The sequence below is a fragment of the Fukomys damarensis genome, unplaced genomic scaffold (genome assembly GCF_012274545.1).
Source record: "Fukomys damarensis isolate Sample0158 unplaced genomic scaffold, DMR_v1.0_HiC HiC_scaffold_19, whole genome shotgun sequence".
In the NCBI taxonomy this organism is placed as follows: Eukaryota; Metazoa; Chordata; class Mammalia; order Rodentia; family Bathyergidae; genus Fukomys; species Fukomys damarensis.
In genome coordinates, this window is record NW_022900931.1 from 9,161,426 (window position 1) to 9,188,946 (window position 27,521).

The 27,521-nt window shown below is 54.7% G+C and overlaps 2 protein-coding genes across 6 annotated transcripts in view; one reads left to right on the forward strand and one right to left on the reverse strand.

The window, feature by feature from the left end:
* The window catches only part of Slc16a8 (solute carrier family 16 member 8), a 4,197-nt gene extending 1,641 nt beyond the window's left edge, over window positions 1-2,556 (forward strand). The window contains exons 2-3 of the mRNA XM_010614034.2: window positions 6-256; window positions 2,066-2,556. Coding sequence (XP_010612336.1) covers window positions 6-256; window positions 2,066-2,361 — 547 coding nt within the window. The 3' untranslated portion in view covers window positions 2,362-2,556. The remainder of the gene's footprint in view (window positions 1-5; window positions 257-2,065) is intronic.
* Window positions 2,557-4,220: 1,664 nt separating this feature from the next.
* On the reverse strand, window positions 4,221-20,678 carry Pick1 (protein interacting with PRKCA 1). 5 transcript variants are annotated; one of them, XM_010613103.3, is made up of 13 exons: window positions 20,185-20,677; window positions 20,003-20,100; window positions 18,733-18,844; window positions 12,931-13,059; window positions 11,296-11,362; window positions 10,253-10,342; window positions 8,109-8,162; window positions 7,722-7,784; window positions 6,978-7,111; window positions 6,562-6,654; window positions 5,835-5,885; window positions 5,114-5,258; window positions 4,221-4,907 (listed from the first exon to the last, which is right to left on the reverse strand). In XM_010613103.3, the coding sequence occupies exons 2-13, from the start codon at window positions 20,041-20,043 to the stop codon at window positions 4,642-4,644; spliced, it is 1,245 nt and encodes a 414-aa protein (XP_010611405.1). In that variant the 5' UTR covers window positions 20,044-20,100; window positions 20,185-20,677; the 3' UTR covers window positions 4,221-4,641. The 5 variants fall into 5 exon arrangements, with proteins under 5 accessions (XP_010611405.1, XP_010611414.1, XP_010611395.1 ...); XM_010613112.3 differs by having other exon boundaries at window positions 20,418-20,676; XM_010613093.3 differs by having other exon boundaries at window positions 20,264-20,676.
* Window positions 20,679-27,521: the final 6,843 nt, after the last annotated feature.

Sequence of the window (27,521 nt, forward strand, 5' to 3'; positions counted from 1 at the left end):
CTGCGACCGCACGTCCCCTTCCTCTTCAGCCTGGCCCTGTTGGCCAATGGGCTCACGGACCTGGGAAGCGCGCGCGCCCGCTCCTACGGCGCCCTGGTCGCCTTCTGCGTGGCCTTCGGCCTCTCTTATGGCATGGTGGGTGCGCTGCAGTTCGAGGTGCTCATGGCGGCGGTGGGTGCGCCCCATTTCCCCAGTGCGCTGGGCCTGGTGCTGCTCATGGAGGCCGTGGCTGTGCTCATCGGACCGCCCTCTGCCGGTGCGCCCCGCAGGAGCAGGGGGTGGGGAGGCCCAGGGCCCTTAGGGCCAGATGGAGCTTCTAGGGATACAGGGGAAGCGACTGTGGGAGACTGCCTGGTGGGTGGCCTCCTCCCCTTAAACAGGGCCCCCGGGCCCAGACGAAATGGCAGGAAGAAGCCAGCACTGGTAGCAGCCTCTCTGCTGTCTCAAGCAGACCACAAAGACTTCATGAAATGCAGCTGCTTAGTCCCCATTTGCAAATGGGGAAACTGAGGCACTGCTACTTAGAACGACTTGCACTCAGAACCGAATCCTCAGTTCAAAATGCCAATAGGCTACACCTTCAAACCGTGTATCGGATGCTTTAGTCTCCTGAACTATAAGGGGGACCAGACAGGGTGAGGCTGCTGAGCATACACCTGGGGAGAAAGTGCAGGCTGCCTGCTGGGCACCCCCCATCCACAGTCCATCTTGGAGAATCGCCGTGGTGAGGGTGGCCAGCGGAGGTGTCCTGGCCGAGCCCACAGGCGAAGGCACAGCATGAATAGGCACGGCGTTTGCTTGGGGGACAGTGTCCCTGCCCAAGTGAGGCAGGACCTAGGACTGGAGAAGAGTCGTAGGGGACCCTAGGGCTTGCAGCCCTTGAGCAAGAGGGATATGTCAGGCTGTGGACAGTGACAGTGACAGCAGCCCCGAAACTGCCACCCAGAGCCTCAGAAGCAGCCACCTGAGGCTCAGAGCTCATCTGCCTTCTGTGTGGCCTGGGTGGATCCAATGGGCACAAAAGGCAATGAAGGCGATAGACGACAGAGCTGAAGGAAGAAAGGACAAGGACAGGTCGGGCCGGCTGGGCCGGGACCAGGATGTTCAGGGAAATGCTGCTCAGAGGGGCATGGGTGGGACAGCTGGTCAGGGGACATCAGGGAACCTCCAAAAGGTGTGCTCACCACAAGAACACCCCAAAGAGGGGGGGAGCCCACAGAGGAACCACACTTTAGAGGAAAATATTTGGAGTTACAAGATTTTCCAGCCAGATGTGGTGGCCCGTGGCTGTAATCTTGGTACTTGGGAAGCTGAGGCGGGAAGATCATTGAGAGTTCAAGGCCAGCCTGAACTATATAGTGAGACCCTATCTCACAAAAAAAGCAAAAAAGGTTTTCCAGGGAACATAGCTCAGTAGTGGGGTCTGTGCTCAGCATGCTGGAGCCCCAGGGTTCCATCGCTAACATGCACACGATCAAAAAGTAACTTGTACATGCAGAAGGAAACAGGGCCTATCAGCAGGGCAGAATTGAGTCTAGGGGACTTGTGTGACAGAGGCCAAGTTCCTGGGGACCAGGGACAATGGAAGGAGCAAGAGCCAGGAGTCCCAGGAGGTTCAGCACAGGGCCTTCTCCACTGCCTCTGGACGGCCACAACTGAGCACATCACAGGGAGTCAGGGGGAAAGGGGCGCCCTACATACTGTAAAGTCCTGTCTCATCAGAAGTCCTATATTGCTTAGAAAATTGAGCTTCAGGGAAGGGAAGTGACATTTTTAAATTCTCAAATGGCAGAACTCAAGTGGGGCTTTGCCTCTATGAAATAGAAACAAAGACAAAGAGGGCCAGGGATTTAGCTCAGTGGTCCTGCTACCAGCCTGAAATGCACAAGGTCCTGAGTTTGATCCCTGGGACCAAAAAATGAAAAAGAAAAGAAAGACAAAGGGTGGTGGGAGGAGGCGTGTGTGTCACTCAGAGAGGCCCACCAAAATGGCAACCCTGCCCTTTACTGTGGGTGAGGGCATGAAGGGGGGACCCCAGCAGGCTCTGACCTCCCATTTTCCCCAGGCCACCTGGTGGATGCACTGAAGAACTATGAGATCATCTTCTACCTGGCTGGCTCAGAGGTGGCCCTGGCTGGGGTCTTCATGGCCACTGCCACCTACTGTTGCCTGCGTCGCAGATCTCGCTCTCCGGAGGCTTCTGCTGGTGCAGCCAGTGACACTGAAGACATTGAGGCCGAGGGGAACTCTGAGCTGCTGCCCCCTGGCACTGAGGAACCGGGTCTGCAGGCCCTGGAAATGCTGAGCCCTCGGGCCAGGTCCGTGGAACCAGAGGTGGAGCCAGAACCAGGCCTAGACTAGGAGTCTGTGTAGTGTATTGCAAGGGGGTGGCCCAGGGGCTCTGGAAGGTGACTTCCTCTTCCCAAAGGGCTTGGCACACTAGGGAGGAGGGTCATTCTCTGGGCAAGTCCGGGCTGCAGTCACCTCTTGGGCATTGTGGGAACCACCCTTTCCATTCACCAGGCCCTCCCCGCTTGCTGGTGAAATAGCTGTGGTCCCACAGGAAATCGAGTCAATAAAGCTCGGCAGAATGACAAGCTCTGTTCCTGTGCCTCTGCCCGGGGCTCTGGCTGCACCCCAAGTTGGGGAGGGGGGTCTGAGAGGTCTCCCCGGAACCCCCTGGAGTTGGGTGTCAGTGATGGATGCAAGGCAGGAGGGGCTTCCAGGCTGTCACCTGCATCCCCCATGGAGGCGAAGGCATCAGTAGCACCTTCCGGCGAACCGAGGCCAAGCAGCTGTGACAAAGCCCAGGGCCAAGGGCCAGGGTGGGCGGTGAAGCCTGTTCAGTGGCTCAGCCTCCCTCACACACCAGTGCTCACCAGGCCTGGGCCTGCTGATGTCACCTGGTGAGCACGCTCCTCACCCGCCCTCTAGAGGACGAGCTTGGGGGTCCCTGGGACCTGCAGGATTGCTCTGGACACTGCTCCTGGTGGTGCTGTGGGCAGCCTGGTCACTCACTGACTCTGGCATTTGCACTGCCCCGAACAGGGTCCCAATCTCCCCCAACCCCAGAAGCCAGGGGTGGAACCCAGGTCAGGTAGATCAGACAGATAGATGCTCTGCCACCCCGCACCTTGGCCCTGGCACTGCCTCACCTGCACTGTGACCCAGGTTCAAGGACCTTCCAGTCTCACTCCTGGCTCCTTTCAGTCAGGGACTCTCAGCACCCAACCCAGTGACCCCTCCTCAGGCTCCCAGTTGGGCCTCACTTTCCCAGCAAGGCCATGAGAGAGGCGCAGCCAGCTAAAGTTCTGGGGAACCCTGCAGCCTGGCTAACATATTTATCTGTGGTCCCCCAGGCCACCAGAGCAGAGAATGCCTTCTTTGAGCACTTCAGGAGGCTCAATCTGGCCCAGCACCATCTTGGGGCGGGTACTGGGGATCCAACTCAGGACCTTGCACTGCGAGGTAGGCGGCGGAACCACTGAGCTAAATCCCTGTCCCAGCCCAGCACTGCCTTACACCCTTACAAATGCTTACTCACGTATTTCTCCTACCCGCCCAAGTAGGCAGATTGCCATGGCTACCTGGGCTTCACCGAGAGGGAAATCGAGGCCATGACTGGGACCCAGGTTGCCCTCCCAGAGGGGTAGGGAGGCCAGACAGCTCTCTGGGGACAGAGTGAGTGGGCTCCTGGTGACAGACCGTCCCTCCCTCCTGCCCAGGAGCTGCACCCTGCACGCTAAGCAGAAACTGCTTCCACTCTGCCTACCTGGCAACCTGTCCCCTCCCACTCTCAGGATGGTCACATCCACTGTCCCAACAGGGCCACCGCTACTGGTTACACCAGGCCCGCAGGTGTCAGCTGGCGCTGGCCAGGCGAGCAGACTTGTGACCACCCCATTCTGCCCTATACAGAGCACAGGGAGGCCCTGCACGAGCCTGGGTGCACAGAGGACACCTGAGGTTGACACTCTCTCTCCACCCTGGGTCTCAGCAGCCCTGACGCAGTGTCTGTCCTGTCTTTCCCCCAAATGCAGGGTCAAAGGTGAGGAGGGGGCACGAGAGGGTCCAGGAAGTAGGAGGCAGTGGTGGTAGGTAGCAGAAGCAGGGTCTGGGACCTGGCAGATAGGAATTCAGATCTCACCCTGTCCGTATAAACTGTCCCACCCGCCCTCCTGACGCTGTGAGGGTCTGAGCCACCACCGCACAGCCTGGCTTGTCTGGGTTTGTTTATTCAGCACAGGCCCGGAGCCCAGCCCTTCTCCAGAAGTGGCGGAGCTGGGGGGAACAAAATAAATAAAGGCTGCAGAGGTCCATGTGGCCTCGGTGGAGCTGCTGTGCAAGGTGGGAGACACAGGGCCCAGCCTCTCATCCACCCGGGCCTCACCCTGGCAGGTGAGGGTCCCACGGGGGTGGTGCCCACAGGACTGGGCCTGACTTTTGCCACCTCCAGCCCGCTCCCTTCCCACCTTCTCCTCCTAAGGCAAGTCCGGAGGCCACGCTCTCCCAGGGCTGGGGAAGTGGGAGGAAAGAGGTGGTGCTGTCCGGCAGAAGCCCTGGCCCGCTGTGCCAAGGACGGAGGAGTGGGAGGCCCGCAGGCCTTTCTGAGCCCAACTCCCCAGGTCCGGCCCGGGGTTCTCAGGAGTCACACCAGCTTCCTCCCTTGTCCAGGGGCCCGGTGGCCCCGCGCGTGTCCCGGGCGGGCTCTTTGGCTGCCGGGTCCTCCTCCTCCTCCTCCTCCCCATCAGTGAACTCGCCCTGGCTGGGGCCGTAGGCCAAGGTGGTGTGGGCCAGGTCCACCTCGATGGGAAACACATCGGCGTCACGCAGCACCGCGTAGCAGTCGTTGTAGTACTTGGACATTGTGGACACGAAACGCTGCAGCTGGAACACGATGTCCTGGACTGGGGCAGGGGGCGGGGACAGCCCAGTGGCTGTGGCTGCCGGCCCACCCCACCCCCCAGAACCAGGCCCCGCCCCCAGTGCAGCGGGATCAGGGATGGCGGGGACCACAGGTCGGGGCATGACCTCATTGGGCCTCACTATTCCCAACTCTGAAACAAGGACATGGGGTCCCCCCAGTTCCGAGGCTGGCCGCGCCCCGGCCTACCATGCTTCTGGTCCAGCAGCTCCATCTTCTCCAGTACGTCCTTGCGCATCTGCGAGAAGCGCGCGCGCGCCTCCTGGCGGCAGCGCAGGATCAGGCGGTACTCGTAGTTGCCGGTGCTCACTCGGTACAGCGGCTCGCCCAGGGCCTGCGGCGGTGGGGACACTTCAGGGACCAGGGGCACTGGGCGAAGGGGGATCTGCTTGGGGTCTGAAAGGGCGGATGGGACGGCTGCAGGGCCCACCCACCTCTCATATCCGCCCCTACTCCTCTCGGAGCCCCGTGCTCCCTTGATTGCCAGCTGCCGGCGACTGCGGGAAGCCCCGGCAATAGCTTTGGAGGGAGAAAAGCTAACAACAAAAACCCCAACTCTTGTCACACTGGAGAAATGGACTCTGGTCAAAAGATGGATTCTGACAGCAAAAATCTTATAGATTTTAAAATTTAAGGGTCAACTAGGAATGAAGTCAGTCGGTTTTTCCTTGCAGGAGTCACAAGAAGGTGTGGCTGGCTTAGGAGAACTGGGGTGCGGCCGCGTGGCTCTAAATTCTGGCAACGAGAACCCAGGCCAAACACCCTAGGTCTCTCCCGGGTTGACCTGACCCACCTGATGTCCCTAGCAGACCCAGGGCATTCTGGGGCTCTATGAAGTCGGTGAGGGAAGGAACGTGGGCCCCAAGCCTTTCTGATGGCCAGGCCGGGCCCCTCACCCTTCCGTACTCACAATGCAGCTGTACTCCTCGTCGTCCATCTCCTTCACCTTCAGGCAATAGGACTGTGTGGGACGAGGCCAGGCAGTCAGAGCCCACACTGTCCTTCCCTTATCCCTCACACCACACTGTACCCGAGGCCACCCCAGGAAGTTGCTGGCACACAGACACAAGCAGCCATGCCAGGCCTCGGGCTCCTGCAGACACCCAGCTGGGGTGAGCTGAGATTCTAGGAAGGCCGCAGTAGGTGTGCAGGGGGTCTGAGGGTGGCAGGCAGGCAGGCCCAACCGAATTCAAGTCCTAACAGATGTCTGGGGTGTGGCTCAGTGTACAGCACCTGCCTAGCACACACCAGACCTGGGGCTCCACATCCCCAGCACAAGAGATGCTCAGGAACACAAATTCACAGTGAGAGCAGCCAGGAAGCCCCAAGTGTAGACTTGCTGCACACAGAGCATTTTCTCCCCTCCTTTGCCCACCGAATTCTTATCTAAAACTCCTAACTTCCTGTGGCACCTACTTTGAACAACCCAGGCCTGGTCCAACCCACTGTGACTGACAGAATCCCCCAGGGGATCAGACTGATGCCAGGAGAGCGTCCTAGGCTGCCCCCGAGGCCCCAGCCAGGGCCCTGACACACAACCCCTTGGCCCTGGGCCTCCCTGCCCTCCCCAGAGCAGCTGCTCACACGGGACAAGGCCCCAGGGTGGCTCCCAGTGTACGGCTGCCTGCAGCACTCACCAGATACTCAAACTTCACGTCCAGGTACTTCTTGATGGTGAGCCGTGTGTCGGGGATGGCTTTGTTGAGGTACGTGTTCAGGTCTGTCAGCATCTGAGGGGTGGGGCAGGGGAGGCCATGTGACAAGGAATGGCACTGTGTCGCCCCCTCCAGGTGACTCAGGCTGCCAGGGCCAGTGGGCTTTTCCATTACAAGGTTAAAAGTTTGGTCCAGGCAAAGGCGAAGCGCGACCCAGTGGCGGAACGGGGCTGAAAGCGGCCTCACGGTCAATACCAAGCCCCAAGGGGCACCATGGCTTACAGGCCGCCAGCCATGTAGGTGACCGAGCCAGAACCCTGGTGCGGGACCCTCTGCGGGCCATGCTGTCCGCTCTCTGCCATCACAAGCTGGACACACACGTGCTCACCGGGACCTACCGGCTTGATGGTTTTCAGCAGCCGGATACCGGACTTCTCAATGCTGCGGTGTGCGTCAGCAAACTTCACAAAAGCCTCGCTTGCTGCTGGCTGGGGCTCCCGCACCCCAATCACAGAGAACACGTCCCCAAAGGCTGCAGGACAAGTTTGCCTTGAAGGCTGCCCCTACTTGACCCCCTAATGGAGAAGCCAGGGGTTTGTTGGGGAAAAGTAGGGCAGGGGCCTGGCAAGCTGAAGACAAGGTCTGTGTGGGGTCTACAACCCCAGGGAGCTGGCTCTGTACCCCTGGGGAGCTGGCCTTCATTCTCTCATTCTCCCAGGGTACGCGGACCATGGGAAGAGGCTGAGTACAGACTGAGGTGCTGCTGTCTGAGGGCAGAGCCCTGGCCCAGGAATTGATGCCAGTGCCACCCCTGTGAGTTGTGACCACTTCCTGTCTGTGCTTTTCCTCTCTCCACCCAGGAAGAGGCTAACAGGCCATCCTGCCCAGCCACAGCTTCTGTGGGAAATGAGAACATGCGTGACGAAGGGCCTCGTGCATGGTGAGTGGCAGTGACAGGAGAAGGGGCAGAGTCCAGATGCTCACTGGCCTGTCCCTGCCCTGCCCATGCTGGCTAGAAGGCAGAGCTGTGGATGGGAGAAGGGCCCCAGGGCAGAACCTGGCCACACGGTACAGGGGTACTGAACCCAGAGAGGGGCAGGGATTTGCCCAGGGCCAAACAGCAGGTCTGAGGACACCATTACCCCGGTGGGTCTGTGACAGCTCATAAAAAGCCCGCAGGAGGTTCTTGGTGTGTTCTGTCATCCCTGTAGGAGAGATCCGAGTGACAGAGGATGGGGGTATGCGTCAGGGACAAGACCAGCCAAGGCCCGCCCTCGGTGTTGGGTCCATTGTTCCTCCTGTCCCCTCCCACAGCCCCACCAGGGCCCAGGGCAAAGACAGCCCAGGTCCAGCTCAAGGAGCCATCAGGTGGGGAGCTGGGACTGTCGGGTGTGGGCAGAGGTCTCCCAGGGGCTTTATCTCTGGGATGGTAGAGTTCACTGGTCCGAAACTTTCTAGGCTGAACTCCCTGCCCCCACTGCCAGTCTCTGCAGCACCGGTCCCCAGGGCAGCCCCTACCCCATACTCACCTTTGTATAGCTCAGCTGTCCGCTCCAGCGACTCCAGCTTCTTCACCAGCCCATCTGTGGGGACCGAGAGTGGGTGAGGCCGCCGGGCTCAGTGAGCTGGGCCAGCAGAGGGATCTGGGGGAGGGATCTGGGGGAGGGTTGACCCCTGGAGGCCTGGGCCCAGGCAGGGGCATGGCCACTGAGGGTCAGCTGGGTTGGGCACATTTGTCAACAGCTCGGCATACCCAAAATCATTCTGCACACACACCCCACCCCCCGCTACCCGAGGAAAATCTAGGGACAGAGGATGATGCTCACACGGGGCCTTCCAGAGTCCTTTTCTGGCCCCTCCCCACGGGGCAGAAGGCAGGGCCCTGGCCAGCAGCCAAGGCTTCTAACAGTGCGCTGGTGCCAGGGAGGACGCAGTCAGAGGAGACACACACAGGAACCCGGCGGGCTGACACACACGGCGGCTCAGCGGGGAGCAGGACAAGGGGAGGCTCGAAGGTGAGCTGCCATGGGGCAGGCCACAGTGACCACAGCCCTGGGCTGCACCTGAGATCTGTGCCAGCCACCAGGGAATGGCTGTGGAGGACAGACCCAGTCCTGCTGGTGAGCTCCAGGTCTAGCAGGGCACCAGGCCACTGCCTCACCCCAAGGTCTCAAAACGAGAGGAAGGTGACTGTGGGCCAGGGGTGCTGGGGGGTGAGACCAGAGAAGGACCAGCACCGGGAGGAGTGGGAACACCGAGGGCTCTTCCTTGGGGCTCCCACTGATTGCAGACCTCCAGGTGGGGAGGACAAGGGCATGGTGATGGCTTCTTTATCCAGCCACACCCTTGGCAGGGCCTGGTATTTTTAGCAAAAGCAGCCACTTCCTGGGTCCCTGTGCCCATGAGCTGGGACAGCTGCAGGTTCCCTGGATAGGCCTGTCTGTGCTTCTGGGCACCTTGTTTGTTCAGCTGAGTCGGTTTTTTTTTTTTTATAAGGTCTCCCTATTACAGCTCAGGCTGGCCTGAACTTTCAATCCTCCGGCCCCAGCCTCCCAAGTACTGAGATTATAAGTATGCCCTACCACGCCTTGCTTACTTCCCTTGTTTTAGAGAACACCAGGGGCTGGACAGGCAGAGTACCTTGCCCAAAGCCACCCAGGCAGGGAGTGTGGGATGCTGATCTCTCTCCAGTCCACAGTGTTGACTTGGGTCAGGGACTCCAGGGTGGAGGTGTTTGGCGTGGGCTGAGCCGAGGTCCTTCTTGGGTAGGGAAAGTGATGGGCTATGGGGCTGGAGGGGTACCTGGGAAGGCTTCAGGAGGCCGCCGCCACCAGGCAGCCTCCAGGCCCTGGCTCCCTGGAGTGGAGCAGAGCACACAGCCTGCAGGCAGGAAACGAGCCACGTAAGCGTCCTGCTGTTTTTAGCTGGGTCATGGGACATCATGACAGCTTCCATTTTAGAAACCCTATTTACGGCTGGGGAAATTGCAAGGTTTAGGGGGAAAAAACACAACAACCAGTTCTAATTTCATCCCAACGCATGGTAACTACAGTAACAAGACTCAAGGCACCAAGTGGCCAAAAATAGCAGCCGCCACTTTTGTACCCTATTTGGAACCAGCTCAGACCCCGCCCCCACTCCCTAGCCAATGGAGCCCGGTGTGCCCGGCTGAGCCCACGATGTAGATAGGTATTTATATCTTCCCACATGTACACGGCAGAGCAGGGCTATTTATACGCAGGCTGGCCGGGCAGGCACAGGAGCGTGTGTCTCACTGGCCTCCCCGGGGAGAGAACATGCATGCGGCGTGTGCTGAGGTGTGTAAGTGCTCCTGGGCACATGGCTTCTTCCCCAGCAGGGCAGCCACCTCCAGAACCAAGGGTAAGACCGCTAAGATGGGGCAGCAGCGCCACCTCCTGGACAAGAGTGGCCAAGATGGGCATCTGCGGAGACAGCCGCTGTCTCTGGCTGGCCCTGCAGTGCTCCAGCCTGGGGAGCAAAGAGGCCCTCCCCACTCAGTCTGGCTCAGCTGACAGAGGCGGGAGTTCTCTGAGAGAGAGGCATCCAGTGCGGTGATTTGTTGGCTCCCCAGGCAGAGGTGAAGCCTGGGCATCAGGACCCGCAGCAGCCTGGCGGGCAGCACGGGGCACGGCCTCCAGAGCCGGTTACTCACCATTGCACAGGATGGCCCGGCTCAGGCCCAGGGCGTCGGCCGTCCCTGAGCTCATGTTCTCCACCAGCCGGTGCTTGACCTTCTTTAACACTGTGGCCGGGAGAGAAAGGACCTGGTGAGTCTGAAGTGGACCCCATGGCCACCCCTGCCCTTGGCCCTATCACGACTGGCTGCAAGCAACCAGCTGGGGGCAGAACTCAGGATTGGGATAGGACTGGGATAGGCTTTGCGGTAGGAAGGCCCAGTGGACAGGGTCCAGGCCCCGTCTCACCTCCCCTCTCACGGCTGGGAAGAGCAAGTGTGAGAAGTTTAGCCCAGGGCCTAGGCAGGATGGCAGCGATCGAGACCACTGGGAGCTCTACCTAAGCCCAACGACGGCGGACAGTCCTGCGGGAAGAGCCTTCTCTCCACTTCCCATCAGGGCCTGGGGGCCCATGCTGGGCTTGGCGGCCTCCAGCTTCGATCTATAATGCCAGGGGCTGCCTGAGAGAACCTCAGCGCTTCTTTGGTATTCTTAGGCTTACAGCAAGCACAGAACCAAGGCCTGGCCCTCTAGCAGGAGGCAGCTTGTCCCAGAGCATGCTGGGAGTGGGAAGCCGGACTGTGACCTCTGCCCAAAGCCTAAGGTCTAGTTCAGACCCTGTGTCTTCCTGGTAGTACAAGGCAGATGAGGCCAGGGAGAGGGTGTGCAGTGGGCACCAGGCACAGGCCACAGCCGGCTGCCTCATTTCCTGAGCCAGGTTAGCCCAGAGCTGGCCTACAAAGGACAGCCCTGGGACACAGCAAGGTCGCAGAGGAGGTGGCTAGGACGGGGTAACACAGGGCAGGGACAAGTTGGAGACGGGAGCCTGAGGGCAGCTGCACGGATAATACCCCCCAGGTCCTCTCAGGCCTTTCCGATTGGCTTGGTCAGAAAAAAAGTCAGAGCCCTCAGCCACAAAACAATCAATGCCACAGACATAAGGGAGGCATGGGAGTGGGCTCGCTTGATTTGAGCTGGGGGTTTGAGGGACCGTGGGATACCACTGCTGTGCCCCGCTTACCAATGTCGAGGGACATGCCCTGCTTAGGGTCCGCCTGAAGCTTGTTGTAGTGGATGGTCACCTCCCCCTGCAAGAGCAGTACAGGCACAGTCGTGACGGTCTCCTGAATCCCAGGCGCCCAGTGTGGGGACACCGAGAAGGGGCAGGGACGGCCTGTCCAGCAGGGGAGGCCAAGTGAATCGGGAATCACACAGGTGCGTTCTGCTGACCGCTCAGGAGCAGGGTCTGGGCCTTCCCTAACCTGATGGTGGGAGGCCACTGTGGTCACTCTCGTCCTTGCAGTCTAAACACCCCTGGCCTTGGGACTGCGTCCGTCCATATAGGAAACAGGATTTAAAGTCCAAGCCCTGAAGGTGATGCACAATGAGCCAATGCAGCCAGGGCCTGGGGTGGGATGCAAGCTGCTCCCTCAGGGCAGGACAGGGGCACCAGACAGGAGGGGAGGAGCGTGGAGTGGCATTGGGCCCAGGCTCCAGGTCAGCCGTGTGACCTCAGACAGGTCACGTCCTTCTCGGACACCACTAACGCTGCCCAGCACCCTCACTTGGGAGCTGAGGAAATCGCGTGTTCAGGTCTGGCTGTGCAGACATTGTAGCTCTTGTCTGCAGGGCAACACGCGGGGCTGATGTGAGGCCAATGTGGAGAGAGGCGGAAGGACCTCGTGCGTGAGAGGGAGCATACGCGACCTAGCTCTGCACCAGGATGGAACGCCCTTCACTTGTTCCCCTCGGGGCCTCGGCCCAGCGGACAGTGCCCGGGACAACGGTACCCACATGGTGTGGAGTGGCATCTGGGGCTCGGTGAACCCTGTCACTCCCTTTAGCACTTTGTAGCTCTGAGACACAGCCTAGGGAAGAGTTACAGGATTGGGGTCCTCTCCTTACAAAGCGATGAGCACGACTCTGAAGGGGGACAGAGTGTGAGGGGGAGCCAGAGAAGTGGCTGCCTGGGTAGAGGCAGGAAAGCGGGGAGTTCGGAACAGGTCAGTCACAGACCACGCCATGGACTGGGGCAGGCGTGGCTGGTACGGCTGGGGCTTGATCCCTGCTGGCTCGCAGCCCTTCCTCTAAGGGCTGTAAATCACCCTATGGCTTGGCGCCTCAATCACAGTACTGCTCTCTCAAGAGTTCCTAGAAGCCAGAGCTCTGGGAAGGGCTGCTCGCTTGCTTCCGGGTGGCCAGGGAGCTGCTGCCTTGGGGGGTGGGAGGACCCCACGGAGAGGCGTCGGAGCAGCTGGATGAGTGGGGAGCAGGGTCTGTTCTAAAACAGATGCCCAGCTGGACAGGGAGCCCCCCAGAACCTGGGTCCCAGGGTACCTGCTGGACTGGAAGCTCCCACAGGGATGAGGAAGGGGCCTCCTCTACCCTCTCCCCAGGCCCGGCATGGTCAGCTGATGCTATCAGCATCCATGGAGCCAGGGAGGCCCACCTCAGCCCCGAGCAGGGACACACTGGCTTGTCTGCCTGTGCTGGCTCCCCAGGACCCCCTGGGGCTTCATCTTATGTACGAAGTGAAAGAGGAGCAACGGAGGAGCCCGGAGCACACCCCGACACTGCTGTCCCACAGAAGGGGGCAGCAGTCCCCACCCAGCCTGCTGGGCTTGGCTGCCCCAGCACTATCCACAGCAGCTCCTACCTTCACCTCCTGAATCATCTTCGCCACCTCCACCTTAGTCTTCCCTTTGATTGACTTGCCGTTGACACCGGTGATCTCATCACCAGCGGCCACCGTGCCGTCCAAGGCTGCAGGGGTGTTGTCAAACACCTGTGGATGCATAGGGAGGTGGGATGGGGGGACAGAAGGACTGAGGTGCCATGTGGGGATGGCCTGTCCTCCGTTCAACCACTGTCTGGCTCTGTCTTCCTTTCTGCCTGCTGGTGGCACCAGCTCAGGGCAAGAGAAATATGTACCAGGCAGAAAGGGACAACCCACATTCTTGGGGAGAGGGGAAGGATAGGACATAAATTTGAACTGATGAGACTTCTACCAGCAAATACACCGACCACCACACTCATATGGTGTTTGCTCCTTTCGTGTTATTTCTTTAAGAGGCTTCTCCAAGCTAATTCAATGCCTCTTATCAATCCCTACACCTTATTTTAGACCCCAAAGAACAGTCCAGGGCTGTGCTGAGCAAGGGCCTCATGATGCCCATGAGCCCCTTTTCCTGAAGTGACTCCTACAGGATTCACACTCACTGGTGTGTGGGCTGCATGCATCTGTCAAATCGCAGGTGTATGGGGCTGGGGATTTAGCTCAGTGGTTCCACCACATGCCTCGCAAGCACAAGTTCCCGAGTTCAATCTCTCGTACCAAAACACAAAACAAAACAAATAATCTCAGGTATATGAGTGACACAGCAAGGGGAAGGAGGCAGTGTGAGTGTGCACAAGAATACAAAACTATATCCAGAAAGAAACCACAGGAAAGACACCAAAATTACCAGCAATGGTTCTGATACTGTATTCCCTTTATCTTCAGTTTCTAAGTTTTGTACAAAAAGCACCACACTCTATGTACAATAGTACCTTAGTTCACAAACTTAATTTGTTCCATGATTCTGGAAAGGATGGCCATGGTCACGTTTGTCACCCCATGCAGAGTTCCCAAACAAAAACAAAATTTTGCCAAACATTTATTTTCAGACCAAACTATTTGCAAACAAAAGCATTTGTGAACCAAGGTACCACTGTGTGTGTGCATGTGTGTATATATGAAATAGTTAAAGTGAATATTTTGTTCTTCTACCTTCTAGAAGCACACCCCAAACAACATAACAGTGGCAAGTGATTTGTACAATGAAAACTATAAAGCACTGATGAAAGTAATTAAGAGAATAGAAAGGCATCCCATGTTCATGGATTGGAAGACTTCATACTTTTAAGATGCTAATACTTACACAAAGCAATCTACAGATTCAGTGCAAGCACTATCAAAGCCCCAATGATGTTTTTTATGGAAATGGAAAAATTCTAAAAATCTACTTTCTAAAATTCATATGGAATCTCTGGGACCTTGAATTGCCAAAAAGATTTTGAAAAAGAAGAACAAAGGTGGAAAACAAACACTTCCTGATTTGAAAACTTACTACAAAGTGACAGTAATACAAGTTGTGGTATCCACATAGAGAGAGATGCAGAGATCAATGGGATAGAGCGGAGAGCCCAGAAGTGAACTTTTGTGGTTATGGTCAAAGGATTTTTTCACAAGGGCACCAAGAAATTCAATGGGGGAAGAAAAATCTTTGTAACAATAGGTGCAGGGAAAAGGATACCCACCACATACAAAGGAATGAAGGTGGACCCTTACCTGAAATAATACATGGGTACAAAGTCAAAACACATCAAAGGTCTAAAACATAAGACCTAGAACTATTAGAAGAAAGCAGGGTAAAAGCTTCACCACATTGGGTTTGGCAATAGGTCTTGAATATGACCCCAAGCCACAGGCAACAATGAAAAAATAAGCAAATTGGACTTGAGAAAAAATTTTAAACTTTGTGCATCAAAAGACATAGTCAACAGAGTAAAAAGGTTCTAACAGAATGGGAAAAAGTATGTACAAATCACATATTTAATAAGTCACCACTATTCAGAATATATAGGGAATTCCCAATAACAAAAATCCACAGAACCCAATTAAAATATGGGCAAAGGACGTGAACAGACTTTTCTCCAAAGAAGATACATACACATGACCAATAAGTACATGAGACAAAGAACGTCACTGATTATCACGGAAATGCAAATCCAAACTACAATGAAATGTCACCTCATATTCATTAGGATGGCTACTATTAAAAAAAACAGACAGAAATTAGCAAAGTTGTTGAGGGTATACAGACATGAGCACCCCGTTGTACCCTTGGTGGGAATATAAAACGATGTGGCCACTGCGGAAAAAAGTACGGCGGTTCTTCAGAAAATTAAAAAATAGATTTACCACACGGCCTAGCAGTTCTACTCCTAGGTACATAACCCAAAGAACTGAAAGCACGTCTTAGATATGTCATGTTCTCAGCAGCATCACTGGCAGCAGCTAAAAGGTGGAAGCAACCCAACTGTCACTGAAGAAAGGAGGGATAAGCCAAACGTATATTTCTACAGTGAAGTACTCAGCCTCAAAAGGCAGGAGATTTCGACACATGCCACACCATGGATGATCTTGAGGACATTGTACTGACATCTGCCAGTAACAAAAAAAAACCCAAAACTACATGACTTTGTTTATATGAGGTGCCTAGAGTTGCTAAAATCACAGAGACGGAAAGCAGAAAGGGGGTGGCCAGGGACGGAGGGGAGGGGAGTAGGGCACTGGTATTTGATGGGTGCAGAGATTCAGTTTTACAAGATGAAGAGTTCAGGAGGCGGGTGGTGCAGGTTGCACAATATTCTGAATGTATTTAATACCAGAAAATTGTACATTTTGACACCGTCAAGATGAAGGAATGGGATAAAGCAGTTGCCCAACCTGTGGAAAGCCCTGGTTTGATCCCCAGCACAGGATCAAAAAAAAAAAAAAAAATTGAAGACATTGTTTTGTCATAATTAAAAAATTAAAAAGCAGCAATTTGTACTTTGGAGGTGCTTGATCTATCTACAAAGAAAAATTAAGAATTACTTTATTATAAATGCTTCTATAAGTCTTTATTGTGTTTATTTGTTTTAAAACGCTGTCCTGTTAGACTCATGTACACGGAAGTAACTGAGGTGCATCACATTGTAGTTTAACAGTGTACATGGTAAGACACTTTCTGTTCTACTGTATGTTTTTACTGAATGATCTGCTCCTGTCCCAGGCAAGCATGAATAAAGTTAGGTTCAGCATAGCATGTGGCATTGCAGTGTCTTAGCATATATGTTTCATCTGTCTTACTTTCCTGAATATTGTCTGTATCCTTGGCTAAAATAAAACCTGCCCGGCAAAAAACAAAACAAAACAAAAAAAAAACAATAACAAGTGAAAAACAAAAGAGAGGGCCAGGAATGTAGCTCAGCGGTTCCACTGCCTTCCTTGAAAGCACAAGGGCCAGGGGGTTAGCTCAGTGCTACCGCCTGCCTCACAAGCGCCAAGTTCTGAGTTTGATCCCCAATACCAAAAAAAAAAAAAAAAAAAGAAAAAAAAAAAGAGAGAGAGAGGAGACCACAGAGGGCAGGATGTCACCCAAGAACATGGGAAACTCCAGGAAGACAAAGAGCCAGCGTTCCTGATAAAGCCACCCTCTGAGGACTCAGCACAGCCAACCAACCAGCAGTCATCATGATACCTGGGGACACCAGGGGCAGAAAGCTCCCAAAAGTCCTGACATCAAAAATGAGGCTTGTTAGAGGGTCCCAAGTAGGGAAAGCGATAACACGATGGCAGAGGATGATGGAACGGTGCCCTCAGATTTCTTAGTGATGTTTATTTCCGAAGCTGACGTTCATGGTTGAATTTGATGAGGCAAAATGTCAATTGAGAGGAATATGAGATTAACAGTGGACCAACAAAGGAATAACAGTGACCAAAAGAAAGATAAAATGGTGACGCTTTCAGAGGCAAAATATGTCCAAAACTTGTACCTTCCATGTGCCCTTTCTCAAAAAGCCACAGGACATTCTCCAGATAAAAGACATAAACCAAGAAAGTGACCCCAGAGATGGGGACTCCAAAAGAAGACGTAGCAGGGGAGGTCCTGGGGGCAAGACACTGGGAGACCTGGCGGTGGACACCGAACAGGGTGAGAAAGGCGTGAAGATGTGGTTACAGAGCGTGTGCTAAGATGCAAAAGGGAAATAAAATAAATAAAATTAAAAGTTAAAAAAACACAAATCTAAAAAGAGATGCAAATGGGAAAACAAAACACAAAACAGAAAATGGAGGTGGGCAAGAAAAGGAAGAGGAAAAGGAAGAGGAGGAGGAGGAAGTGGAGAAGGAGGAAAAGCTAAGTTAAGAAAATAAATAGCAGCCCTCAAAAAATTAAACAAACGGTCTGTACCAGAAAAAGTGCCGCGAGGTTGGGGCCTCACTTCCTGCTCTTCTTTATCCCCACTGCCTACAAGAGCTGGCCAGGAACTGGGAAAAGACTTCTGAGCGAAATATTTGTCGCATTAAAGGGATAACTACACTGGGAAGATGGGGCGAGAGGAAGAAATTGGCTCTGGAAGAAAGCTCAGTTCTCACCTCCTGGACAAGGGAAAGTCAGCACATATCTGCAAATATCAAGAAAGAGACAGCACCCTGAGAAGAGCAGAAGCCATGTCTAAAGAAACACAGAAAAGCGGTAGGGTGAGAGGGGAGGGCAGGGGATGCCCTTGGGCACAGGCCCTTCAGTGCTCTTGATTTGTCAGAGGCAAGTCACACAGCACTTCGATGAAAACAAAACTGAATTTTAGAAAATAAATTCTATTACTTTATGAGTGCAGTTCAGACCAAAAAAAAAAAAAAAAAAAATCTGATTCCAGGTCTCAACAGATGAGGTTTGGCAGAGAGGGTGAGCAGCACAAGGCAGGGAGGCAGTGAGAGACCTCAGTGTCCCCTTGTGCCACCAGGGTTCTCAGCTGGGAGGGTTGGAACATGGTCCGGCCCAGCTCCTCCCAAGACTACGACAGAAAGGCCACTGACTGACCAGCCACGTGAGGGCGGCCTCGCAGAAGGCCTGTGCCCTCCGCTGGGCTGCAGCTGACAGCAGCACCGGGCCGGCTGCCTCAGGTGTCACCACCAGCAGCACACCTGGGGACGTGCACAGCTGCCCAGAAATAAGAGCAGCTGCTGCATATTTGCTTCTCACTCGCCCAGCAAGGAGTTATTTGAATTTGTTGAATTTTCACAAGAGCCTAAAGATGCTTACGCTGGCACATTTTCCAACCTCACTGTGCGCTCTGGGAAGCGGGAAGCCCACACTCGCATTTGCACTCAGTCACCTCCTCATAGTCTTCCCTCTTGGCGCCCACGGCTGACATCTTTGTTGACTCACTAAAGACATTTTCTTTTTTAATTTGGAACCGGTAATCAAACTTGGGTCCTTGTGCTTGCGAGGCAGGCAGCGGAACCACTCAGCTAAATCCCGGCCCTTAAAGACATTTTTATTGAATGTCCACTGCATGCCAGGCACATACCACACTGACTACGGCGGGAAAAAAAACCTGACACTAACTACAGCAACAACAAAAAAAAACCAAACCGCATCCTGTCCTCATAAAGCCAAGACTCTGGCAGAGCAGCCAGATGGAGAACAAGTAAGGAGCAAAGGAAGACAGTCGGAGACACATGCCAGAAGGGCAAAGGCTTGGAATGGCAGAGAGAAACCAGGGCAGGCCCTACTTGGAGTGGGTGGTCAGGGGCTTTGCTGAGGGTAGAGCTTTGTCAGAGTGGAAAACTGTCAGGCCTCTGTCACACGCAAGGCGGGAGGTGATGTGCTCCATCTAGGCCCCTGCCCCCACCTCCAGTGTCCAATACCTGGACGATGTAGAGGCAGGGACAGTATTGGGCCCCTCCTCCAATGCTGATGCCGATCAGGTTCTGAGCGTCCTTCTGCAGGGTCACCTTACCAGGCACAGTGGGGATTCCACTAGAAAGAGAAGCAAGCACAGTGAGTCTCCTGGAGGAAAGGGGATGGGAGGTGGGGGCTCCAAAGTCTCCAGAGCCCCAGAAGCTGCAGTCTCTTCCTGTCCTTCCTTGGCTAGGAGGATAGCAGCTGTGCTGGAACACACAGCGCACAGCTCCTGGGAGTCACGCAGATGCCATTTACTGCCTGGGACTTGGGTTAAGTCACCCTCTCTACACTTCGGCTGCTTCACCCAGGAAGCAGGAACCGGCCTCCTTTATCAGAGTTCTCCTAAGAACGCCCACGGAAGGCACCGATGTCAGCCCACCCCACAGCGGGCGCGCCACACACACCCGCTTCCTTTCACTGCCTTCAAACTCTGAGGTCTACCCAGGCTCTGTCCCTGTCCTTTCTCAGGCCCATATGGGACATTACAGCCACCTCCTTCAGGAAGTCTTCCCCTGGGATTTAACATACTCCTGCCATCTTTCAATTATTTCATTCAATTACCGCTGTTTTCACTATAAATTAACATTTTTATGGTAAAGAATCTCATGTACTAGCTTTATTCACTCAAAAAATATTTGCTAACTACCTATTGCTGTTCAGCATCTTACCAAGTGCTGAGGACACACACGCGCACGCACACACACACACACACACACACACACACAAATCCTTGCTTAAAATATACATATATTTTTTCGGTACTGGGGATCAAACTTAGGACCTTGCACTTGCAAAGTAGGTGCAGTGCCACTGAGCTAAATCCCGGCGCTCAAATTATATCCTAACAAGCAGACAAAATTTTTGAAGATCTGTCCTACTAATTACCTATGCTGAGGAGGGAGGTATGTTTATGACAGTCCCATTCATCCTTCAAAACTTTCTCCCTTGCCACTTCTGAGTAGCCTTCCCTGACCGTCCCTGCAGAAGCTCTGCTCCATCTGCTCTGCTCTCTTTGTCACTGGATCATGCAATTAGCTCCCTTGTGGCCCTGAATTGTAATTATCTGTTAATCCGTCCACAGCCCCTATTGATGATGAGCTCCTGGAAAGGCAGGGTCTATTTCTGCTTCAGGACAACACCTGCTGAGAAGCAAGGATTGGGGGAAGTGAAATCCAAAGGAACGGGGAACTGGGATTCCTGAACTCCCAGGTCGTGGGGAGCAAAAATACTCACAGTTTATCCTCCTCCATGTCATACTCCAAGTCTGCAAACATGGTTCCGAGAGTTGGGGTGGGCTGGCTAACTGCCCAGCTCGGTGGGGGAATGGGATACTGGATCCGGGAGAGAAAGGAGCAGAGGGTTTAGGGGGCCGAAGTGCCTAGGTGCCAGCTTGAGCTCCCACCACCAAAGCCGACCTGCACAGCAGGTCCCTCCTCTCCCTTGGACTCGGGAAGGGCGAGTCTCGGAGTGGCGAAGTGGGTAGGAGATCCTTACTAGGTACGGGGGAGGGGAACTCCAGGCCAGGTTGGTAGGCTCAGATGACAGAGCCTGGCCCACGGGTCTCCAGGCCCTTGGGAGCTTCCGCTGTCGCTGACCGGAAGAGTCAGTCCCAGAGACGGACACGGGCCAGGCTGGCACCTGAACCCACCTGCTGTTTCCACCTGGCGGCGGCCGCGACTGTTGCGTCACTTCCGGCAGAAAGCGGAAAGTCCCGCCTTCCCCCTCTGGGTATTTGCTCCAACCTTTGCAGGCAAGTCTGCCTTCCCTGCTGTCAGGACTCTCAAAACCAGGAGACGGAACAAGTACTAGTGGATGCTCGCCCTTAGGGTGAAAAAGCGGAAACAAAGGAAGGTCCGGACAGGCTGAAAGCGCTTAACCCCGCCCCTTGCGTTATCGCTGTCGCCATCTTGGGAAGGACAGAGTTCTTCCCAGTTTTCTCAGCGGCACATTGGGGACCACGCTGCCTCCGGCGGTTGTCTTGCAACGAAAGCATCCTGGGACCGGGGTTACCTCCGGCGAAATTCAGCAGACTAAAAATCCTGAGGTTTCCCTTTTACATCTTCGCCACCTCGTCCTAGGAAAAGCCTGTACTGCTCTACTAAGGTGACGGTGGCATGGCTGGAGGAGCCCTTGGAGATCCCATCCCAAGCCTAATTTTTTTGCAGATGAAGAAGCTAAGTGTCAGACAGGGGAAGTGATTTTGACCAGAGCCACGTAGAGTTAGTTAATAGAAGATCCAGATTTTATCCCTGAGACCCCTGTTGCCTAGTCCAGTGCTCTTTGAACACCAGCATTAAATTGAGAGGCAGGAGAGGTGTATTCGGGGTCTGTTACTAAGGAGAGATCAGACAAATGTGTTACCTTTCCTTTATGTGCCTTGATTTCCCTATCAGCAGACTAACAGCATTGAGTAGACGCTTTGTTTTGTTTGGTTTTGTTTTTTTGTTTTTTTTGTTTTTAAACAGGGTCTTGCTATGTAGTCCAGGCTGACCTTGAACTCACCGTGTAGTTCAAGGCGATCCTCCTGCCTCAGCCTCCCCAGTGCTGGAACCACATCCAGCTAAAAGTACTTTCTGTGGTATCTGATGAAAGATTCCCCATCTTCCCACCTCCTTTCTGAGTCCTGAGGACCCTAGAGTCTCACTGAGGGCCCAGCTCCCATGTCCCTGAAATTCAGCAAACACTATCAGTGCTTCCCAGCTAAGGAGTCTGGATCTCTTCTTCCATCAGCCTCTGCTGCCACTGCTGTTGTGTGGAATGGGCCCTGGAGGAAGTTGGTGGTCACTTCCTCCAAGCGAGTACATGGCCAGGCTCATCTAGGGTCCTGCTGAGCTGCCCCAGGGGCCATGGAGAGAGAAGAGGTGCAGACAGATGATTATCCACACATCCCATGGCCTGTCGGAAGCCCTCAAGTCTCAGCAGATGTGTACAGTGCTACCATAGGGACGACCTTCCAAGTGCCCCGCTGCTTGGCAGTTCAGGTCACTTTCACAGGTCACTTTCCAGTTCACCCTTGTGAGAGAACAAGATTGTCAGCCACACTATGCAGGTAGGGAGACTGAGGCTCAGAGAATCAGCTTCCCCTTGTATTATACATGGTCAGTGGCCAGGCTTGGGATCACCGTTCCTCTCAACAGGGATTTGTGAAAGTCAAGAGTAAACAGAAACACTTGTGAGTGCTCTGTGAACAATTCACACGGCACAGATGTCTCTAGGGCCTCTTTCCTGTCTTCCGGGTTGAGGGCAAGGTGCCTGCGTCTCCCTTTTCTGCCTTGTCCCCTCACCCTCGAGGCTCAGCTGTAACGCCCCTCTTCCAGGCAGTCTTCCCAGACAATCCAGCACACAAACCGTGCTCCTTTTTCTACTCCTGCTGCACTTGTTACTTGCACCAAACCTTCGGCAAGTTTGGCACATACTGCCTGTGACAGCCCTTCATGGCTCCCTGGAGCCATCTGCGGAAATTACGGCTCGCTTGTATTTCGTCTGGGAATTTTTTTCCCCCCCTTAAGATTGGGGTTTACCAAGCCGGGCATGGTGGCGCACACCTGTAATCCCAGCACTCAGGGGGCTGAGGCAGGAGGATCCTGTGAGTTCGAGACCAGCCTGGGCTACACAGTGAATTCCAGGTCAGTCTCAACTACATAGTGAGACCCTGTCTCAAACAACCAAAAAAATAAAATAAAAGGATTGAAGCTTAGAGGGCTGTCGTTGTAGCTCACTGGTGCCTAGCAAGTCCATGTCCTGGGCTCAATCCCCAGCGCATCAAGAAAACCAAAAACAGAATAATTACATGGGCTTCAGGCTTTGAATCTTGATAAGTTTTAAAATGCTTTCATTCTCACTCTGCTTCTTGGGTGCCGTTTCTCTATGGATTTTAAACTCCCTGGCCAGCTCATCCTCTGTAGATGCTAGGAAAACATCGACAGGTGAAACAAAAAAGACAACTGATTGCTTCGTAATCGATGCCCATTAGCAGGAAATCATGACTGACTTTATCTGCTGGTGTAGTGGCCCACCTGAGCCCAGCACAGAGACCTGTCCCAGATGACTGAGGGAGTTTGGTTGGGACCATAGTTTATTGGAGGGGAAAGAAAGTTCAAGTACCTTGTTCCATCAGCGGAATAAACCTTTCTAGTCTTTCCAGCTGGACAGGAAGCTGCTGGGGCAGGAGCCTCATCCTGCCCTCTGGGAACTGCCCACAGAGCCTGGCCCAGTACCTGGCTGTGCATGGAATGCTTGTAAAAATCGTGTGGCTTTAAGGAGATGGGTGAAGAGGACTGGGTGGGGCAGAGACCAGAGTGTCAGACACCTTGGGGCAGAGGTGATGAAGCCTGACTGCCTCAGCAGCAGGGTTTCTCCCGATGGCTGGACTGGTCAGGCCCAGGAGAGGTTCTGGGTTTTGGTTTGTGAGAAGCAGCACCCTTCCAACCCGGAGGCTCTGATGCACAGTCACTGTCCCACCCCAGGATGGCACTGTGGTCTCAGCAGGGGACCTGGGGAGAATCACCTTTGTCCTGGAGCCTTGAGTGTCCGGAGGGTGAGGCACTAGCAGGACATCAGGCACACAGATGAGGTTGGGCAGGTGCTGGCATCACAGTACTTTGTGAGTGATTCACTGGGCACAGATGGCAGAGGGGGTCATTGTAACCCTCCAGGGCATCGTAACTCTTCAGAGCGCAGGGCCAGGGCCACACGCACACAAATACATGGCACTCAGCCTCCACATCAGGCCTCCCCAAGAAGGGCCCCACATGGAGATTCCTGGGTTCTATCTCAGACCCATCAGACCTGAGTCTCTGATGAATGAGAAAACTTGGAGGCCACATTTTCACAGAGTTCGGCAGGTGACATTGATGGGAACCACTGTGTCTGAGGCCCAGCATGCAGGGAGTCTGCAGGCTTGGGGGCAGGGCTCAGGGTGCTGCTGGTGCCCAGGCCCAGAGGGAGGACTGGTGGGAAGGTCCTGGGGCAGACTGTGGGACGGAAGGCATAGTTCCCACAGGAAGTCACAACCAGGCAGAGGAACAGCTGGGGACAGTGACTGGCTGGGTGAGGCGGGGAAGTGAGGGGAGAAGGCAGGAGCACCATCTTCAAGGTGGGTGGGATTCTGGGACTGGAATCTGGGTAAGGGCAGCCACCCACTGCAGGAGGCTGGGGCACAGATCCTCTCCCAGCTCTTCCTCCTCCCCTCAGTGGCTCCTGGGTCTGTCCAAACAGGTGGGTGACCGCTCACCCAGCCCAGCTGTGCCCCTGACAGCTGTGTGACCCAGGGGAAGGTCCAACCCCTCTCTGGGCCTGGGACCCCTGCAAGATCCCATCCCTCCAGTTCTCAGCCGTAGACTCAGCCAAGGAGGCTGGTTCCCCTGCGCCCGCCACACTCCCTATTCCTGAGGACGTCCTGCCACCTGGTGGCCATAGGGAGGAGTACCTCCTCGGGCCGCCTGCTGGGGAGGGGGCTGTCCAGGAGCCATTGCAGATGGGGGTTGAGGCTGGTCACCTGCACACCCTCTGCCCAGGCCCAGAGGCCTCACTACAGGACCCATCATTGGCATCAAAGGCCACTTCAAAGGTGGAGGCCAGGGAGGGTCATTAGCTTATGTGACAGCCATTACAGGAGAACCTGGCTCATTTGCTCATTCATTCAGTCGCTACCATTTATTGAGCACCCACCATGCCCAGGACCCCGGGGAAGGAGACCAGCGAGGGCCCCACAGGCTCTGGGAGCAGGAAAGGCAGCGAGACACTGATGCGTCAGGAACCAGGCAGCCTGCGTTGGTGACGGTAGTGTCACAGCAGGTGGTGGAAGCAGTCACAGGTGCGGAGCCTCTTGAGATGCAGCCATTTCAAGGGTCCCTGGGAGGTTCCTGGGGATGCCTGCAAAGCTAGATTGGGACGTGAGGAGGTTGGGAGGGGCCCTCATGTGCTCCTGTCACCCCCGTTCCCAGAGAAAGGGTGGTTGTGCCTGTGTTTGCTTGTTACACGGCTTCATCTCGTCTCTCACACCAGGCCCAAGCTCCCCAGGGCAGGCAACCGCCCAACTTCTAGGCCAGTGCTTGGTGAATGTTCCAAGCCAATCTGCTGGATGAATGAATATCTGTGTCTGTGAAGAAGCAGAGGCCAGGTGCAGTGGATGCCAGAAGTGGGACTTATCTGCCTGGCACTGGGGAGCCACAGAAGATTCTAGCAGGGGAGAGAGAGCAGTCAGATCTGAATATAGGGGCAGACTGACGGAGCCAGCAAGGCCTATTGGGGTGGGGGGCATGTTGTCTCCTCTCTCAGCCTGATGCAAGGTGGGAGAGGACACAGGGGCTGCAAAGTGCAGAAGCTGGGTTGGGGAGGCAGAAGGAGACCCCAGGACGTGTGCACCCTCCGAAGCCCATTCCGAGCTGTCCTGGAGCCCTGGCCTCACCGCCCTTAGGTACAGGACAGCCCTCTCCCCTCTTCTCAGCCCCCACCCCTGGGTGTCCACCTCGGCCAGGGTAGGACGTGGGCCTTCACGGGGCCCTGAGTCCCCCCCACTCAAGTACCCTCTAAGCAGCTCTATTCCTGGCTCAACTTGGCATGTAATGGGCTGACCTCTGACCTTCTCCTGCCCCTCTGCCCCCAGCACTCTGCCCTCTGGGTTAGGTCAGTGATGAAAGCCAGTGGGAACCCAAGGGGGTGGGGAGGGCAGGGACAGTGCCTGATTGTTCCCCACCCCTGGCGGAGCAGCCATGCTGCGGAGTGGTGGGGAAGGGGCTGGCTCTTTCCTCTCCCCCTCTCTCCCCTCCTTTCTCTCGCTCGGGGTCCCCCAAGTCCAGGGGAAGACCTTATCCAGGCAGATGCCAGCACCCCGCCCTCACCTCATCCTGTGCCTCACCTGGGCCCACTTGGGAAAGAGCCTGGGACCAAAGCCAGAGGGACCTTGGGTCTCGCTGCTCCTCTGAGCTGCAGTGACCTAAGGTGTAAAGTGGGGCCCAGCCTTGCGGACAGACTCTGAGAACCACCCTGGGAAGCCCGTGCAAAGCCCTGTCCCTCCTCTCCCCACCCCAGCCTGAGCCCTAGAGAGGCGGGCCCTGCTCCTCTCTCTGGTACCTCGGTGGTTCTGAGCACTCTGCTAGCTCTTGCTGGTTTCAGAATCAGCTTGGGAAGCTCTGCAGAAAACCAGGCAGGAGGTCTGATTGAACGGCCCTGTGAAAGTTGCTACTGCCTCTGCATTGATTTCTCTCTCTCTCCCTCTCTCTCTCTCTCTCTCTCTCTCTCTCTCTCTCTCTCTCTCTCTGTGTATACCAGGGATGAACTCAGGTCCTTGTGTTTGTGAGGCAGGCGCCGGAACCACTGAGCTAAATCAAATCCTCGGCCCGATTTACTTCTCCGTTAAGGAAACTCTCAGAGGTACTAAATCAGACGATAGCCAGACTTTCTAACCAGACACCAAGCTCCACCCAGAATCCTCCGGGCCCTGTACGATTTGCACCCCTTCTGTCCCAGCAGTCTTTATTCTGAAGATTTCTTTAATATTCAAGAGTCTTCTTTAATGTTTTCTAATAAGGTTTTTTTTATGCCTGAGTTTTAATTTTCAAATAATTATGAACATACAGGAAGTTGCAGAAATGGTACAAAGAGGTCCCGGTGCCCTTCACCCCATTTCCTTCAAAAGAGCATGTTGGTCGCTAGAGACTTCGGTCACAGCCAGGACATCAGCCTGGATGCCATCCACAGACTTGTCCAGAGTTTGCTGGTTCGCCACAGTCAGATGTGCGCATGCGCGTGTTTCTCCGCAATTTCACATGAGCGGATTTGCATAATTCCCACCGCAACCACCATAGCAGTGTGTGCCGTCACCACTAAAACTGCTTGTGATATTCCTGCAAAGTAATGCCCACCTCCTCACAATCTCCAGGGACCACCACTCTGTGCGAGTCTCTGTGGCTTTGTCATTTTGAGACTCATTAATAAGGGCACCCAGCACGCCAAATTTCCAGGTGAGCTTTTACCTTCAGGTCATTCCGTGGAGCGCCATCCGGGCCTCTGCGTGGGCCGAGTTTGTTCTTTGTTACTGCTGAGCCGTGTTCCGAGACAGGAGTGGACGAGTTTGATTAGACAGTCACTCACTGGAGGCCCTTCAGGTTATTTCCAACGTTTAACTGTGGCAAGGAAAGCTGTCCTGCCAATCGTGTAGCTTTGTGTGGTCACCTGCACAGGATGAGTGCCCAGGAGTGCTACTGCTTGCTGGGTCCTACAGTGACTGTGTGTTTAGTATTTGGGTGGGTTTTTTTGTTTGTTTTTTGTTGGGGGGGGATGGTAATTGAATCCAGAGCCTTTGACTGAGCTATATCCCCAGGCCTTTTTAATTTTCTATTTTTTGGTACCGGGGATCGAACTCGGGTCCAAGCAGCAGAACCACTGAGCTAAATCCCTGGCCCTTAATTTTTTATTTTGAAACAGGGTATCAATAAGCCTCCTTCATTGCCCAGGTTGGGTTCAAACTTGCAGTGCTCCTGCCTCAGCCTCCCAGAGCTCTGGGATTACAGGTATGTGCCACCATGCCTAGCTGTTTAAGGTGTGTGTGTGTGTGTGTGTGTGTATGTGTGTGTGTGTGTGTGTGTGTTTTAAGAACCTCCCACACTATTTTGCAGGGTGGCTGTAACTTTATAACAGTTTATGCTTATCTTGGTAAATATTTCATCAGCTTTAATTTTTGTTATAAATGGAAATTCCATTTTGTTGGCTGTGATGCTTATAAATGCAATTACTTTTTTATTGATACAGA